The sequence below is a fragment of the Carcharodon carcharias genome, chromosome 4 (assembly GCF_017639515.1).
Source record: "Carcharodon carcharias isolate sCarCar2 chromosome 4, sCarCar2.pri, whole genome shotgun sequence".
NCBI lineage: Eukaryota > Metazoa > Chordata > Chondrichthyes > Lamniformes > Lamnidae > Carcharodon > Carcharodon carcharias.
In genome coordinates this window covers 42374914-42391681 of record NC_054470.1, presented here as the reverse complement: position 1 = coordinate 42391681, position 16768 = coordinate 42374914, and the positions used below count along the sequence as shown (strand labels likewise).

The following is a 16768-nucleotide window of genomic DNA, read 5'->3' as shown; positions in this document are numbered from 1 at the left end:
AACAAATTCATGCTGATAAAGGGTTGGCAACAGTGGATGTGTGATTTAAAATCTGTAGCAGCAGAGCAGTTCATCTAAACCAAAAAGATATGTTGCTGATATTTTCTGATCAATACAATTACCCATTTATAAATCTATCTTTGTTGTAGCACAGTTTAACTAAACTAGAGAATGCAAAATAAAAAATAAAAATAGCGAAGGGGGGCAGTGGCATAGTGGTAATGACACTGGGTTGTAATCCAGAGTCCCAGGCTAATAGAAAAATACAAACATAGAAAATAGGAGGAGTAGGCCATTCAGCCCTTCGAGCCTGCTCCGCCATTCATTATGATCATGGCTGATCATCCAACTCAATAGCCTACTCCCGCTTTCTCCCCATATCCTTTGATCACTTTTGCCCCAAGAGCTATATCTAACTCCTTCTTGAAAACAAAAATTTTTTGGCCTCAACTACTTTCTGTGGGAGCAAATTCCACAGGCTCACCATTCTCTGGGTGAAGAAATTTCTCCTCATCTCAGTTCTAAATGGTCTACCCCGTACCCTCAGACTGTGACCCCTGGTTCTGGACTCCCCCACCATCAGGAACATCCTTCCTGCATCTACCCTGTCTAGTCCTGTTAGAATTTTATAGGTTTCTATGAGATCCCCCCTCATTCTTCTGAACTCCAGTGAATATAATCCTAACCAACTCAATATGTCAGTCCTGCCTTCCCAGGAATCAATCTGGTAAATCTTCACTGCACTCCCTCTATAGCAAGAGCATCCTTCCTCAGATAAGGAGACCAAAACTGCATACAATATTCCAGGTGTGGTCTTACCAAGGCCCTGTATAATTGCAGCAAGACATCACTGCTCCTGTACTTGAATCCTCTCGCTATGAAGGCCAACATACCATTTGCCTTCTTTACCACCTGCTGCACCTGCATACTTACCTTCAGTGGCTGGTATACAAGAACACCAAGGTTTCGTTGCACATTCCCCTCTCTCAATTTATAGCTATTCAGATAATAATCTGCCTTCCTGTTTTTGCTACCAAAGTGGATAACCTCACATTTATCCACATTATACTGCATCTGCCATGCATTTGTTCATTCACTCTGTTTGTCCAAATCACACTGAAGCATCTCTGCATCCTCCTCACAGCTCACCCTCTCACCCAGCTTTGTGTTATCTGCACATTTGGAGATATTACATTTAGTTCCCTCATCTAAATCATTAATATATATTGTGAATAGCTGGGGTCCCAGCACCAATCCCTGCGGTATCCCACTAGTCACTGCCTGCCATTTGGAAAAAGACCCATTTATTCCTACTCTTTGAGTAGAAAGAAACAGAAACATAGAAAATAGGAGCAGAGGAAGGTAATTCGGCCCTTCGAGCCTACTCTGCCATTCAATATGATCATAGCTGATCCTCTATCTCAACACCATACCCCTGCTCTCTCCCCATACCCCCTGACACCTTTAGAGTCCAGGAATCTATCTATTTCCTTCTTAAATGTATTCAATAACTTAGCATCTACAGCTTTCTGTGGTGGAGAATTCCACAGTCTTATCATCCTCTGAGTGAAGAAGTTTCTCCTCATCTCAGTCCTAAATGGTCTATTCCGTCTCCTGAGATTGTGACCCCTTGTTCTAGATACCCCAGCCAGAGAAAACATCATCCCTACATCCAGTCTGCCCAGCTCTGTCAGAATTTTATACACTTCAATGAGATCTTTTCCTACTATTCTTCTAAACTCTAGTGAATACAGGCCCTAGTCAGTCCAATCTCTCAACATTCGACAATCCTGCCATCCCAGGAATCAGTCTGGTGAACCTTCGTTGCACTCCCTCTATGGCAAGTGTATCCTTTCTGGGGACACTGTTTCAAATCCCACATTTTAAATTCAATCAATAAATCTGGAATTGAAAGTTTTAATAGGTGACCACAGAACTATTGTTGATTGACATAAAAACCCAGCAGGTTCACTAATGCCCTTTATGGAAGGAAACCTGCCATCCTCATCTGGAATGGCCTACATGTGACTCCAGACCCACAACAATTTGGTGACTCTTAAATGCCCTCTGAAATGACCTACCAAGTCACTCAGTTGTATCAAACTGTTACAAAGTCTAAAAGGAATGAAATCAGACAGACTGCCCAGAAGGAAAAAGCAGTTCGGACCCATACTCTTCTTTCCCAGTTTGTACTGGTATTCCATTTTAAAGTATACAAGACCAGTTTGGACCAGTATTTTTATTTCCCAGTTTTTACTGCTTTTTCCTTCTGGGTGCCTGACATCGATCTAGGTACTGGAAACGAGAATGGCAATCTCAGCCCTGTTGACCCTGCAAAGTCCTCCTTACTAATATCTGGGGCTAGTGCCAAAATGGGGAGAGCTGTCTCACAGACTAGTCAAACAACAGCCAGACATAGTCATCCTCACGGAATCATACCTTACAGATAATGTCCCAGACACCACCTTCACCATCCCACCAACAGGACAGACCCCGAGGTGGCGGCACAGTGGTATACAGCCCAGAGGGAGTTGCCCTGAGAGTTCTCAACATCGACTCTGGACCCCATGAAATCTCATGGAGTTAATTCAAACATGGGCAATCTTCTGCTGGTTACCACCTATCATCCAGCCTCAACTGGTGAATCAATACTCCTCCATGTCGAACTTGGAGGAAGCACCAAGGGTGGCAAGGGTGCAGAATGTACTCTGGTTGGGGGACTTCAATGTTCACCACCAAGAGTGGCTCAGTAGCACCACTGCTGACCCAGCTGGCTGAGTCCTAAATGACATAACTGCTCGACTGGGACTTCGGCAGGTGGTAAGGGAACCAGGTGGAAAAGCCTACTTGAACTCACCCTCATTGATCCACCAGTCGGAGATGCATCTGTCCACGACAGTGTTGGTAGGAGTGACAAATGCACAATTCTTGCAGAGAGGGGACGAAGTCCTATCTTCACTTCAAGGATACCCTCCATCAACACGATGGTGTGGCACTACCACTGTGCTAATCAGGATAGATTTCAAATAGATATAGCAGCTCAAAACTGGGCATCCATGAGGTGCTGTGGGCCAGCAGCAGCAAAAAAAAAAACTCTACATTTGTAACATCTTGGCCGGCATATCGCCCACTCTACCATTACCAGGGGGATCAACCCTGCTTCAATGAAGAGTGCAGCAGGTCATGTCAGGAGCAGTGCCAGGCATACCTAAAAATGAGGCATCAACCTGGTGAAACTACAACACAAGGCTACTTGCATGCCAAACATTGGAAGCAGCATGTAATAGACAGAGCTAAGCAATCCCACAATCAACAGATCATATCTAAGCTCTGCTGTCCTGCCACATCCAGTCATGAATGGTGGTGAACAATTGAACAACTAACTGAAGGAGGAGGAGGAGTCTCCACAAGTATCCTCATCCTCAATGATGGGGGAATCCAGGACATCAGGGCAAAAGATAAGGCTGAAGTATGTGCAACCATCTTTAGCCATAAGTGCCAAGTGGATGATCTACCCAATCGATGACTAGCAACTCCATAGTCCTAGCAGTGCCACTGGGAGTGGCACACACCAAGGTGCACAAGCAGATACAAAAGCAAAAATAAAAATAGCTGGAAAAACTCAGCAGGTCTGACAGCATCTGCGGAGAGGAACACAATTAACGTTCCGAGCTCGTGTGACTCTTCAACAGAACTAAGGAAAAATAGAAGAGAGGTGCAGTGTAAGCTGGTTTAAGGGGAGGGTGGGACAAGTAGAGCTGGATAGAGGACCGGTGATAGGTGGAGATTGCCAAAAGATGTCATAGACAAAAGGACAAAGAGGTGTTGATGGTGGTGATATTAGCTAAGAAATGTGCTAATACATGACATTAAGGGTAGAATGCAGGACGAGCAAGGTACAGATAGCCCTAGTGAGGGTGGGGTGGGGGGGAAGGGATCAAAATAAGCTAAAAGGTAGAGATAAAACAATGGATAGAAATACATTTAAAAATAATGGAAATAGGTGGGAAAAGAAAAATATATATAAATTATTGGGAAAAAGGGGAATCAGAAAGGGGGTGGGGATGGAGGAGAGAGTTCATGATCTAAAGTTGTTGAACTCAATATTCAGTCCGGAAGGCTGTAAAGTGCTTAGTCGGAAGATGAGGTGCTGTTCCTCCAGTTTGGCAATCTCCACCTATCACTGGCCCTCTATCCAGCTCTACTTGTCCCACCCTCCCCTTAAACCAGCTTATATTTCACTTCTCTTCTATTTTTCCTTAGTTCTGTTGAAGAGTCATACGGACTCGAAATGTTAACTGTATTCCTCTCCACAGATGCTGTCAGACCTGCTGAGTATTTCCAGGCTTTTTTATTTTTGTTTTTGTTTTGGATTTCCAGCATCCACAGTTTTTTGCTTTTAGCTTTTGCCCAAACAGATAGTTAAGTCTGGTATCTCACCGGGGTCGGGTTGGCAGACCCTGGTGAGGAGAGTGAGGGGTTTTTTGGATGGGGCAAGAGAGGTCGGGGTGAGAGTTAATGTGGGTGCATGCCCTGGGTCAGCATAGTGATCCCGCAAAGTAGCTTCCCCCCACCATTGCCCAACACCAGCCTGTGCACCTAAAGGTGCCAGGCTTCTCAACTGACATGGGCCTTCTCCCACCATGGATTTAAAAATGGCAGTGACAGGATGAAGCACTTAAGTGGTCATCAATTGGCCATATAAGGGCCTCAATAGGCCCAAGGGTAGACAGGCAATCCAATGGCTCCCCTCTCCCCCTTTTAATTGTGGTGGGTGCAGGAGCAGGTGAATAGGTGCTGGATTTTATAAGCTACCCTGCCTTCACACCCACCAGTGGGAGAGCATACAATCCAGCCGATGTTCCTAATGAGTGAGTTGCTGCATTGGGAGCACAAACTCACAAAATGCTCCCTATAATCCTGTGCTAAATGACACAATTTGAACCTTTCAGATAGCCACTAATAAAAAAGCAAAATATTGCTGGAAATCTGAAATAAAAACTAAAACTGCATCTGTGGAGAAAAAGCAGAGTTAATGTTTCAGGTCAATGATCTTTCACCAGAAAAGATTCCAGGCCTTCAGTTAGTGATCATCTGGAGTAGAAATTGATATGCGTGTACCAGGTTTCCTTGGTTCAGAGATGCTGTAGCCAAGCAGCTCTCAATCGGGCACATTAGTGTACAAGCCTCCTGCCTGTTGCAGGCAGAGATTCTGATACTAGAATCAAGATCTATCTGAAAATCAGAATAGATGGGAACTCACCAGTAACTCGGCACTTTGTCCAGTTATGAAACCTGCATTCCACTGCTGCTCTTCTCTGGTGCAAATATGGAACACAGCAAGATGGAAATCACCCCCCTGCCCCCAGAACCCATATATGGTATGGTAATATTTAGTCTTACGTAACAAGTCAACAAAGTCCAAGATTTTACTGCACAATTTAAATATAACTACCCAAATTAGCAAGCTTCTTTCAACCAAATTATTTCTATGAAGTTTTCGCCACCCATTGGATGCTGCTCTTGTTGCAGACAAAATATCTTTATTTAAAACACTTATTAGCCTTTGACTGGAGGTAGCCACACTGAAGGATCTGGTATGTGCAAATCAAAGTTTGTCAGCGCAGGGTAAGGAATCTGCTGTGAAATCCCAAACTGTATGCCTATTCCATGAAAGCAGTAGGTTGACGGCTTAATTGATCAAAAAAAATCAAGCGCTATTGAATTATAGTGGTCTGATAGTCTGGTGTATTTGGCCCAGTAAAACACTTACAGAATTTGAATTCATCCCTGCAGTTCCCCACGCAGCAAATCTCTGGTTTCGTCAGCATATTTGTGGGAAGAGCCAAGAAAAGACAAGATCCTTCCCCAGAGAGAAGGTTAAAAAGAACCAGTGGGCAAGTCACCCTGCTGCACTCGAATGGGTCAGCAAAGAAGCCATGAAAAGCAGAAAGTAAATAATAAATATTTGAATAACCTGTATGTTAAACTAAAATTTTACTTCACACAAGGACTAACACTGTGTACTATTTTCCTAGGAATTTTATTTCCAGAGATTCTAATTCGTTAAGACAACATCAAGGTTTACCATAGTCAGATGTGTTTAGTTAAGACAATGAGCAGTAGAGTCCTTTTATAGAATCTGAAAACTGTTCAGCTCTTTACCACATTGGTGTTAAATACATTCTTACCTGAGGATGGTTACTTGGAACTGGTGGTGCAGGAGTTAACCCAAAGGCATCTAGAAAACAAAATCATAGTAATGGGACACAATTAGGAATCATAGAATCTGTATATCAAGTAGTCTTTTATATGGAATTTCAATATTTCTTGACTTAAGACTGTGGGATAAACTAATTCTGCAAACAGTGTAATATTGCTTCATTTGAATTGATGGACATGATTTTCAAAACAGGTCACACTTACAGCATAACTTTGCATGAACAGTTGCAGGCATGTTATTTTTAGCAAACTTGTGACGTAACTAACAGGCTGAAAGTTTACTGCATAAGGTGCAAATGTCACAGGAATTAACAGTTTTGCTAGTTCCACAGCACATTACAAAATTCACAAGGATGGAGGGTAGTTGAAAGAGATGCTAGGTATACCAGGATTGAGTGAATTCCTTTCCTCCTCTAAATTCTTGAATTCCCTCTTGTCATACCATTCAGGAGTGGTTTGAAATTACAGTGTGAATGTAATATTGTTGCAATTGACCCCATACACATTGTAATCCCATTTATCAATCCCAAAATTATTTTATAGTTCTTCAAAAGACATACATTTTCACCCTTAGTGCAAGTAGCTGCTGAGTGAGTAAACTATTAATATACTATGGAAAGTGTTCGTTGATAGTAGCAACACTGTAACAGCCCCACAGAAGCATTACTATTATCTGCATCATGTTAAAAGCTGTGTAGTGATGATACCATGCAAGCATTCTTAGAACTAAAGAAATTGGCTTTGCAGCACCAAGTCAAACAAGTGAGCAAAATCCTAGGTATTATGAGTGTATGTTGAATTAATTGATCTCAGTGAGTCCCTTTGAACTATGGGTGGACAAAAGTGAAAACAGCCTTCTCCTGGTTTGTTGAAAGGTGCAAGTCTACAGCTGTCAGGTGGATACAGGTGGTGGATACAGGGACAGGCTAGGCTGTTACATCCCTTGTAGTTAAAAAGCTTGCTGAAATCATTGTCTGAGCTGTAGATGCATGAAGAAAGACCACATGGAAAAGACATCCAGGTAGAAATGATGCCTGCAAATTTGTACCCCAAGAAGAGTCAGCACTTCAGGCGAAGAGAGGTAAATGGGGAAAAAAACTGGGGATAGAAAGAAAATAAATATTTGATGTGTTTCTTTTTTTAAAAACCCTATTGGGGCCATTTTCTAGGTAAATTTCCTCAAGAACAGTTTCACAGATGTCGAGTCATAGTCATTACACCGTGAAGGAGGACATTTTGCCCATTGACTTCATCTGTGAAGAGTAATCCAGTCCCTTTGCTCTATCCCCAGAGCCCTGCAAGCTTGTTTCCCTCAAGTGCTCATCCAATTTCCTTTTGAAATCATTGAACATCTCCACTTCCACCACCTCAAAGGCAGTGATTTCCATTGATTTTTTAATATGTACAAATTACTTGGATATTGGAACACAAGGCAAAATTTGCCAATTAGCACTCGCTGCGCAAAAAGGTTCTTCCTCACATTCCCTCTGCATCTTATGTCCAAAATCTTAAATTTATGTCCCTTAGTCCTTGTACCATCAGCTAATGGGAGCAGGTTTTCTATGTTTACCTTATATAAAGCTGTCATTATCTTGTACACCTCTATCAAATCTCCCCTCTATTTCCTTTGTTCCAAGGAGAACAACCCCAGCTTCACCAACCTAACCTTGTAACTAAACTCCCCACAATCCTAGAACTATTCTGGATAATCTCCTCTGCACCCTCTCAAGGAACTTCACATTCTTCCCAAAGTGTGATGACCAGAAATCTATTTGTGGCCGAACCAGAATTTTCAAAGATTCAGGGTACTTTCCCTGATTTTGTACTCAATGCCTCATTTTATGACGCACAAGGTCCTTATGTTTTGATAATTACTCTATCAATATGTCTTACCATGTTCAAAGGTCCATGGACATGCACCCCCAGTTCCCTCTGTCCCTCCATATTCTTAGAACTGCCATTAAGTCTATATTGTCTCTCCTTATTGCTTCTTTCAAAATGCATCACCTCATACTTCTCTGCATTAAATTCGATTTGGCACCTGTCTACCCATTCTTTTAGCCTCTCTGTCCTGTTGCAGTCTATTGGTATCATCCTCACTGTTTGCCATACCTCATTGTTTGGTATGATTGGCAAATTTTGAAATTTTACTTTGTGTTCCAATATCCAAGTCATTTGTGTATTTTAAAAAGTCAGTGGACTTAGCATTGACCCTTGGGGAAACCCACTGTCTACCATCCTCCAGTCTGAAAATCAACCATTTACCACAACTTAGTTTTTCTGTCCTTAAGCCATTTTTTTAACCAAGCCAACATTGACCCTCCTGTTCCATATGCCTCAATTTTGTTGACCAATCTTTTTTGCAGTATTTTGTCAAATGCTTTTTTAAAATCCATATAAACACCATCCATTACATTCCCTTCATTGACATTCTCTGTTTCTTCATCAACAAATTCAATTAGATTAGTCAAGTATGATTTGCCTTCTATAAATCAGTGCTGGTTCTCTTTAATTAAGTCAAACACCTGCAACTGTCTATTCATTTTTTCCTTGATTATTGTTTCTAAAACCTTACCCATCACTGATGCTAGACAGACTAGGTTGCAGTTATTAGGAACGTCCTTACTCCCTTTCTTGAATAAGGGTGTCCCATTTGCACTCTCTAATCCTCTGGTACCTCTCCCATATCTAGGGAAGAGTTGAAGATTACAAGCCATTCTGCTATCTCCACCCACGCTCTCTTTAGCAACCAGGAATTCAAGCCATCTGGACCAGGTGACTTATCCATTCTAAACATACCCAGCCTTAATACATCCTAGCAATTTTCATTCCATCTATTAATGCTACCATTTCCTCTTCCACTGATATTTTGTCAGCATTTTCTTCCTTAGTAAATACAAATCTAAAGTATCCATTTAGTATCATATCCTTGCCCTGTGCCTCTAAGCATATATCACCCTCTTTGTCCCTAATAGGACCTACACTGCCTTTTATGACCTGCGTATCATTTACAGGCCAATAAAAGATTTTTGGGTCGCTCTTTGTATTAACTGCCATTCTATTCTCATATTCTCCCATCAGTCTTATTGTTTTTCTCTTCAATTCCCCTATCAATGTATTATATTTGGTCTGGTTCTCACTTAAAGAATTTACCTTACATCGTCTGGTTTTTGTTTGACCATATTCTGTATCTCCTTTGTCATACAACAAAGCCTGGCTTTGGTTTCCCCACCTTTTGCCCTTGTTGGAATATACCTAGCCTATACCTGAAACAGCTCCTCCTTAAGGACCTGTCACAGTTTTTTTCTGTCAGTGGTTTTTGGTTTTATTTTACCCTGGCTCGATCCCTTCTCCTCCCACTTAAGTTAGCCCTCTTCCAATTTAGAAGTTCCCAAGTGTTCTTGTAAGACACAGGGTCCACTTGGCCCACCTCATTCCCCAGCACCAGATCCGGCAATGCCTCCTTCCTAGTTGGACTGAGAAACATACTCTATTTCCAACACAACAATGTCTTCCATTATCAGTACTATCATCCCAATTCTCTTTCTTCCTTCCATATCTTTTATGATCACTTTGTATCCGTGAATATTAAGAACCCAGGACTCTATTTTAAAACTATGTTTCTGTTACTGCCACTACATCTATTTGTGCTTGTAACTCACCAACCTTATTCACCACACTTTGTGAGTTTATGAACATACACTGTAAACCTATCTTTGTATTCCCTTAGTCTGCTGCTATCTAATATAGTAGTACTTCCTTCTCTAGAGCTATCCAGCACTCACTTTATGCACCTTATTTGCCTTTCTTCTACTTCCTTCGTTATATCTCGCATATTATGTACCTTGTTCCCCTTTTCTACCATATACACTGGTCTCTACTCCCTTGTCAATTTAGTTTAAATCCTCACTAACCACACTGGTGAACGTCTCTCTGAGAACATTGATCCCATTCCTGTGCAATCTATCCCTTTTGAATAGGTACCTCCTGACCCAGAACTAACCCCAATACCAGAGGAATCTGAAGACCTCCCTCCTGCACCATGCCTCAAGTCAAGTATAGATCCTCCTTATATTCTTATTTCTACTTTCACTAGCATGCACCACTGGAAGTAATCCAGAGATACTATACGTGGTCCTACATTTTAACCTCCATAGCTCCTAAAAATCTGTCCATAGGACATCAATACCTGCTCTCTTTCTGCCATCGGTATCAACATATAACACAACTTCTGGCTCATTCCCTTTCCCCTGCAGAAGGTATTGCAACCTCTTCATGATGTCCTTTTCCCTGACGCCATTTTGCCGAAATTTGTACTCTCACAGTTCATTGCTTGTGTTACTCTTCTTCAACAAGAAATGTTAGCTCCCTTGCTTCCACCTCCCCTATCTATCTCAATAATAAATAGAAATGGAGGTGTGGCAACATACCAACTGGATGATCAGGATTTGGACACGGTTCAGTGAGAACTTGAAGAAGACCGTCAGACTTGTAATAATAATGGTCAACCATCTAGAGAGAAGATTTTCCATATTAAAATTAAAATTAAAAATACATATAACAATGCTTTAGAGTAAAATATTTGTCAGACTTTATTTCAACATCTCTTTTCTGCAGTTATAAGACATAACCATTTATTTCTAACCTATTCTTCACCTACTATAGGTAGAGACTATCATAATAGAGTTTTTAATTTTTCTCTGCACTGTTTTGCTCTGCAAATGAGTTAATAAATGCACAAAAATTTTGAAGGAAACAAGTTAATCAGTGCAACAGTGAAAGAAATGAAAATGATCTCTTTTTCTTTAGTGATGTCTCTTCCTCCTGCTATCTAATTTTTTTCTCTCTTCCTTTATTTTTCTCTTCCTTTTGCCATTTATAAATAATATTATTTTTAAAGATCACGGAACCTCAATTTTTAGTCGACATAATTTGCATTTAAATTTCCTTAATCGTTTGCACCGATTAAGCTAATTTTCAAATTGCACTGAAAAACCAACAGGACCATGTGGAAACTCAAAGCTGGTGTGTTATTCTTCATCCACATATTCAATTTTTGGAAATTCAAGATGGACCAACTTTTTTCTTTTAATATCTATCATTTTGTGGTTTTCTCCAAACTCACATGTACAGGTATCGAACTGTAATTGGTTTCTGCAGAAACTCACTTCCCTGGCTTTCATGCTCCCTGACATTGAAAAGAGCAATGACAGTGAGAAAGAAATTAGGCTATTTTTAGAAAATTAACAGGGAAGCTGTCATGCAGAAGTCGACTGCTACAGTCTACAGATAATTGAGAAGATTCCAATTAGAGGGCAAGAAGTCACAATCAAATTAATCTTGGGCTGATTAGATAGTCCAGTTAGGGTTGGAGTTGGACAAGTTAGAATGATGGGGAAGGGGTCAGTTTTAATCAAGTAGAAAAGCTTGGTTCTACGTAAATGTTGAGCATGCAGGTTTCAGTCAGAAGAGGGATGAAATTTGGGTCAGGGAGAAAGAGGGACTGACCAGGTGATTTACCTGACCTCAGGGAAAGAAAAAATGTAAAAAGAGAAGTAAGCTATTAAAAAAAACTAAAAACTAAAAAAGTTAAAATTAGAGATCATCTTGTTTTTAAAAATAAATGCCTTATGTGGTTTCTTGGTAGTTGGAGGAGACAACTGTTAGGATCTGACTAGTTATGGTGTCGTTTAGCTAACATGGTTGAATCAAAACAGCTTTAGTTACATTTTTACAATATCACAAACATACAATATTACATTACAAACATGTTTTTTTAAATATATATGTATATATGAATAAAAAAGAGCTAACTATTGCTGTTGTTTGAGAATTCAATAAAGCACTGAGCAATAGATCAAAGCAGAGAACATATGGAATTTTTTGATAAATGTTTACTGTAGGGATTTACTATAAAACTGAAATCTGCTTTGGGTTTCAATTACAGCATTCCTTTCTAAACTAACACAACCAGAAACACATGAGCTGCTTGTTCATCTCATTGCTGGCTGTAGAATCTACAGTGTGTGATAAAATAGCTGCTGCACATGCAGAAAAAAACACTAAAAACTTTATAAGTCCCAAAATGAACTTAGGTCTTTCTTTCTCAAACTAGGATCTCTGGCTTTAGCAGATTTAATACAATTCCAGAGTTTGCTGATATTCCAACATTTTTGTTTTAACAATTGGCAGTAAATCCCTACAGTAAACATTTATCAAAAAATTCCATGTGTTCTCTGCTTTGATCTATTGCTCAGTGCTTTATTGAATTCTGAAACGTCTTAGGAAGCTCTGTATCTGGAATTTCTGATGAAGTTACAGTGCCAAATGGAAAAACTCCTGAGGGCATTCCTGGTGACATTCTGTGTCTTGCCACATGTCTCAAAATATCGCAAAGCACTTTTAAACAACCAATTCCTTTGAAGTTATTGACGAGCAAGATATTACAAGAAGAAAAGATTCATTGGCATCCATCATATTCAAATGAAGTGGAAATAATTTGTCTACAGCAAAGAAGTTATGTGGATTTCTTTTGTACAATCAATCAGTTGTATCTCTTCCACTGCACATATGTGACACTCGGCATTCTGTTTTTTTATTATATTAACGACACAGGCAATCTTTAGTGCCTTAGGACCATCTCATTTTTAAAATACTGTCTGTACTCTGAAAGTTAAATGACATTTCATACCCCATCACCCATACGGTATTTCTCAAATGAGATGTGAGTTTTTTAAAGTTTATTTTTATCGTTTCACCTATCACTTCCCATTGACAGTATGCCAGCCAGCAGAATCAAGGAACTGTATTCAATCAAGCATCAAATCCATTGAGAATTACGCTAGTCTCTGTTTCATTGCTGAGAAACCAGCTTCTTTTCAATTTTTTTTGTTTCTTAAATGTAATTCTGAAAAGACGCAAAGTTGAGTTTTATGCCATGCAATAAGAAGAGGTTTAGGCATACATTTGCAATAATGAGCAAATTTAAAACTAATCTAATATAGGTGAAAGGACACACTCCATTCTTAAAAACAGTCTTTCCATATTTTCCAGTTCCACACCCACCAACCTTGTGGTTTCTCGGAATAAATTGGAAATCTAGTGATAACTTGTACTAAATTAAGGATAGTTCTTTGTTGTACACCCCTGTCTACAAGAAACTAATTTCAGACTACCCAAAATAAACACCCCATAGACTGATACAGCTAGCACAATTAGGAGACGCATTCCATCAGCTTGAGCTAGACTTGCTTACCTGTGATACAAACAAATCCTACTTAAATGATTTTTATTTTATTCCAATTTCCTTCCAGTGCTAGCAGGATGTGCTGAATTTCTGGCCCCACCCACCGCCGGGATTGTTTGACCCTATTGAAAACCAATGGACTTTGGATGGGCCGCCGAGTCCCCTGCAGCAGGTCCCACCACAACAGGGTTGGAAAATCCCAGTCTATGGGCAGAGTTTTGCCGTTAGTTGGCGGGCGGGCCCCACCGGCTCAGCGGTGGGCGGGCAGCCAATCGCCGCTGCCGAAATGGGCCCCGCCGCCATTTTGAGTGGGCAGGCCCATTAAGGCCCGCCTAGCGGGCCACCCGATGGGAAGCGCACTGTGCAGGGTTGGGGGGGGGGGGGGGTTGCAGGGAGGGATATTCCCCAACTATCAAAGTGCACACAGCTCCCTGAGACTAAGTGCTGTCTCATGGAGAGCGCTGAAAGTTTTATAAACTTAAAAAATAGAAAAATAAAAAATTATTAACATGTCTCCCTCATGCGACAATGTCACATGAGATGGGACATGTTAATAAATATCACAAAGTTTATTAAAGTTTTTTAAAAACAGACATGAAACCTCATCCCGCCAGTGGATGAGGTTCCATGTTTTTTTCAGAAGCCCGCTGGGGCTCCTGGCCTGCCCGCCAGCCTTAAGGTTGGATGGGCAGGGCCTTTAATTGGCTTAATTATCCTGTCAATGGCCTCAATTGGCCACTGGCAGTTTGGCGGGCGGACAGCAAAATCAGCTGTCTGCCTGTCTTCCTCAATATTTAAATGAAGCAGGATGAAGTCAGGGGTTCCTCCTGACATCATCCCCCGTCATTTTCATGTCGGCAAGCGGACCCCGCCCCCAACTCGCCGACAGAAAAATTCTGGCCTATGTCTCTGTGAAGGGTGGGCAAAAAAGTAATTTTTCCCAAATGATTTTGCATTTAAAATAGTTCAATATTTCCAATCCTAGTGTTGCACTATTTTGATGGAATGTTACCTTAAAGCAATATTAAAATATTATCCCTCCCATCAATGGTCCAGTAATAGTTTGGAGAAAATTTAACGAAACAAAGGGAAATAATCTAATTATTCAAGTCCAACCTTTTTAACTGATTTAAGTTGTCATTGCAGCAGAAACCAAAACAATAATACAAGAGATGGCAATGTTTCGGTTGGTGTATGAACGTACCATGAACTTGATGCAATTGGAATAGACCCACCCAGCCAAATAAGTGTTGATTCTGCCAAGACTTCCAGGGAGGCAGCTGAAGGCCCAAGTTTACAAAATTGCACAACCCACAACAGCATGTAAGCTCATAAAAAGAAATGAAATGAGCAAATGTACAATTAGAAGGAAATAAAGAGATTGATATAATGAGATAGACTGAAGTTTAGAAAGAGGGTATTGAATTTTTCCAAAAGAAGTGAAAACTGCTTAAAGGGTTTATTCAGCTATTGTTGATATAGATCGAACAAAAGTTCAGTTACTATCCGTACAAGGGCCTTGATAATTAGTTCTTCCACAGCATACAGGAAAGGGTTAGGAGCAGGTAAAAATGAAAAACTCGCAAGGAGCCCTTAATACATCCCACATGCTACATCATGTTGGGTTCTACTGTTGTACTGTGGAGAGTGGGATACTGAACGAACATTTTTAAATTCGGTTTCCACAGTGTAGTTGGCCCAAATTTAAAATATACAACTGCTGCACATGTTCCCCAGGGGTTGGGAAACTTGGCAGTGAAAGGGAGGTGGGAGCTACCAGCTGCATGGGTTAGGTGCCTCTATCAGCACTTGTAGGCCAAGAGGAGCAGGGGTGCTCCCCTCAGCCCCTCAAGGAAGCTTTTGGCCTCCCCAAGCCCCAGTTGCTGACTTCTCTCCACTTCCCCCATCCTACTTACCCCTGACCCAGTCCTGATTGGGAGGACTGAGGAGAGGTTGCCAATCATGAGCCTCTGTCCTGCTAATTGCCACAGACGGTCCCTAGGGGTTCTCAACCTTGGTCTCCTACCATTAGTGTACCCTCCTGTCCACTATCTAGAAGGTTCATTTGAACGGATGTCATTTGGGACTAAGAGCTAAAACATATTATGGGGAGATGATGGTGTAGTGGTGTTGTTGCTGGACTAGTAATCCAGAAACCCAGGGTAATGCTCTGGGGAGCCAGATTTGAATCCTGCCATGGCAAATGGTGGAATTTGAATTCAATACAAATCTGGAACTAAGAGTCTAATGATGATTATGAAACCAATGCTGATTATTGTAAAAACCCATCTGGTTCACTAATGTCCTTTAGGGAAGGAAATCCTTGCCTGGTCTGGCCTACATGTGACTCCAGACCCACAACAATGTGTTTGACTCTTAAATGGTGGAATTTGAATTCAATACAAATCTGGAACTAAGAGTCTAATGATGATTATGAAACCAATGCTGATTATTGTAAAAACCCATCTGGTTCACTAATGTCCTTTAGGGAAGGAAATCCTTGCCTGGTCTGGCCTACATGTGACTCCAGACCCACAACAATGTGTTTGACTCTTAAATGCCCTCTGAACAAGGGCAATCAGGGATGGGCAATAAATGCTGCCCTAGCCAGCGATGCCCACATCCCATGAATGAATATTCTGAAATTAAGATTGGCAGAAGCTTCTCACCACTGGTCTTGCCAGGTTCTTTGGCTGTTTATGGCCTTACCTGCACCCTCCTCACCTGTCCGTAAATATCAAAGCTAAGGTGTTAAAAGGTTTGGATTCGTGCAATGAAATGGGCTAACAGATTGGTATCCCAGTGCCCTGACCCGTGCAGATACATGCAGTTTCATTTTTTAGAAAACAAAGTGTAGGGTAACAGCAAGATTGAAAAAAAGATAAATGACAAGGAAGTAGTGTTTGGTTTTTAAAAGCCTGAAGATTGCAGAAAGGAAAGACTGATAGAGCTGAAGAGTTCCACAGTTTTGAGATTCCAGGGAGGAATGCGTTAGGAGCAGGAGGCCATATGATCTGTCTTGGTTTCAACAGACAATTTCTCAGACAGTTTCCAAATATAGATTGTGCAGCTGGAGTAGGCATCAAACGGATAATAGGTTCCTTCTAATAGGCATGGTGAAAAAGTTGAAGGGTGAGTTTGTAGACTTGTTATTAGAATCCTAATACAGATCAGATTCTTGCTCCATCAACCAAGTAACAGTGTACAAGTTAATTTAAGTTTAAGCATAATGACTCAGCTGGCAAATGTATCACCTGCTCTGGTACTGAGCCATATAGACCAGCAAGTGCTAGATTTAAA

General features: G+C 40.9%; 1 protein-coding gene across 4 annotated transcripts in view; it reads right to left on the bottom strand.

Annotated features, from left to right (window-relative positions):
• syk (spleen tyrosine kinase) overlaps positions 1 to 16768 on the bottom strand; it is a 180346-nt gene that overhangs the window by 61049 nt on the left and 102529 nt on the right. For all 4 annotated transcript variants that reach the window (XM_041186174.1, XM_041186172.1, XM_041186175.1 and 1 more), the window contains 2 exons: positions 10653 to 10734; positions 6192 to 6241 (listed from right to left, as the gene is read on the bottom strand). In XM_041186174.1, coding sequence (XP_041042108.1) covers positions 6192 to 6241; positions 10653 to 10734 — 132 coding nt within the window. The remainder of the gene's footprint in view (positions 1 to 6191; positions 6242 to 10652; positions 10735 to 16768) is intronic.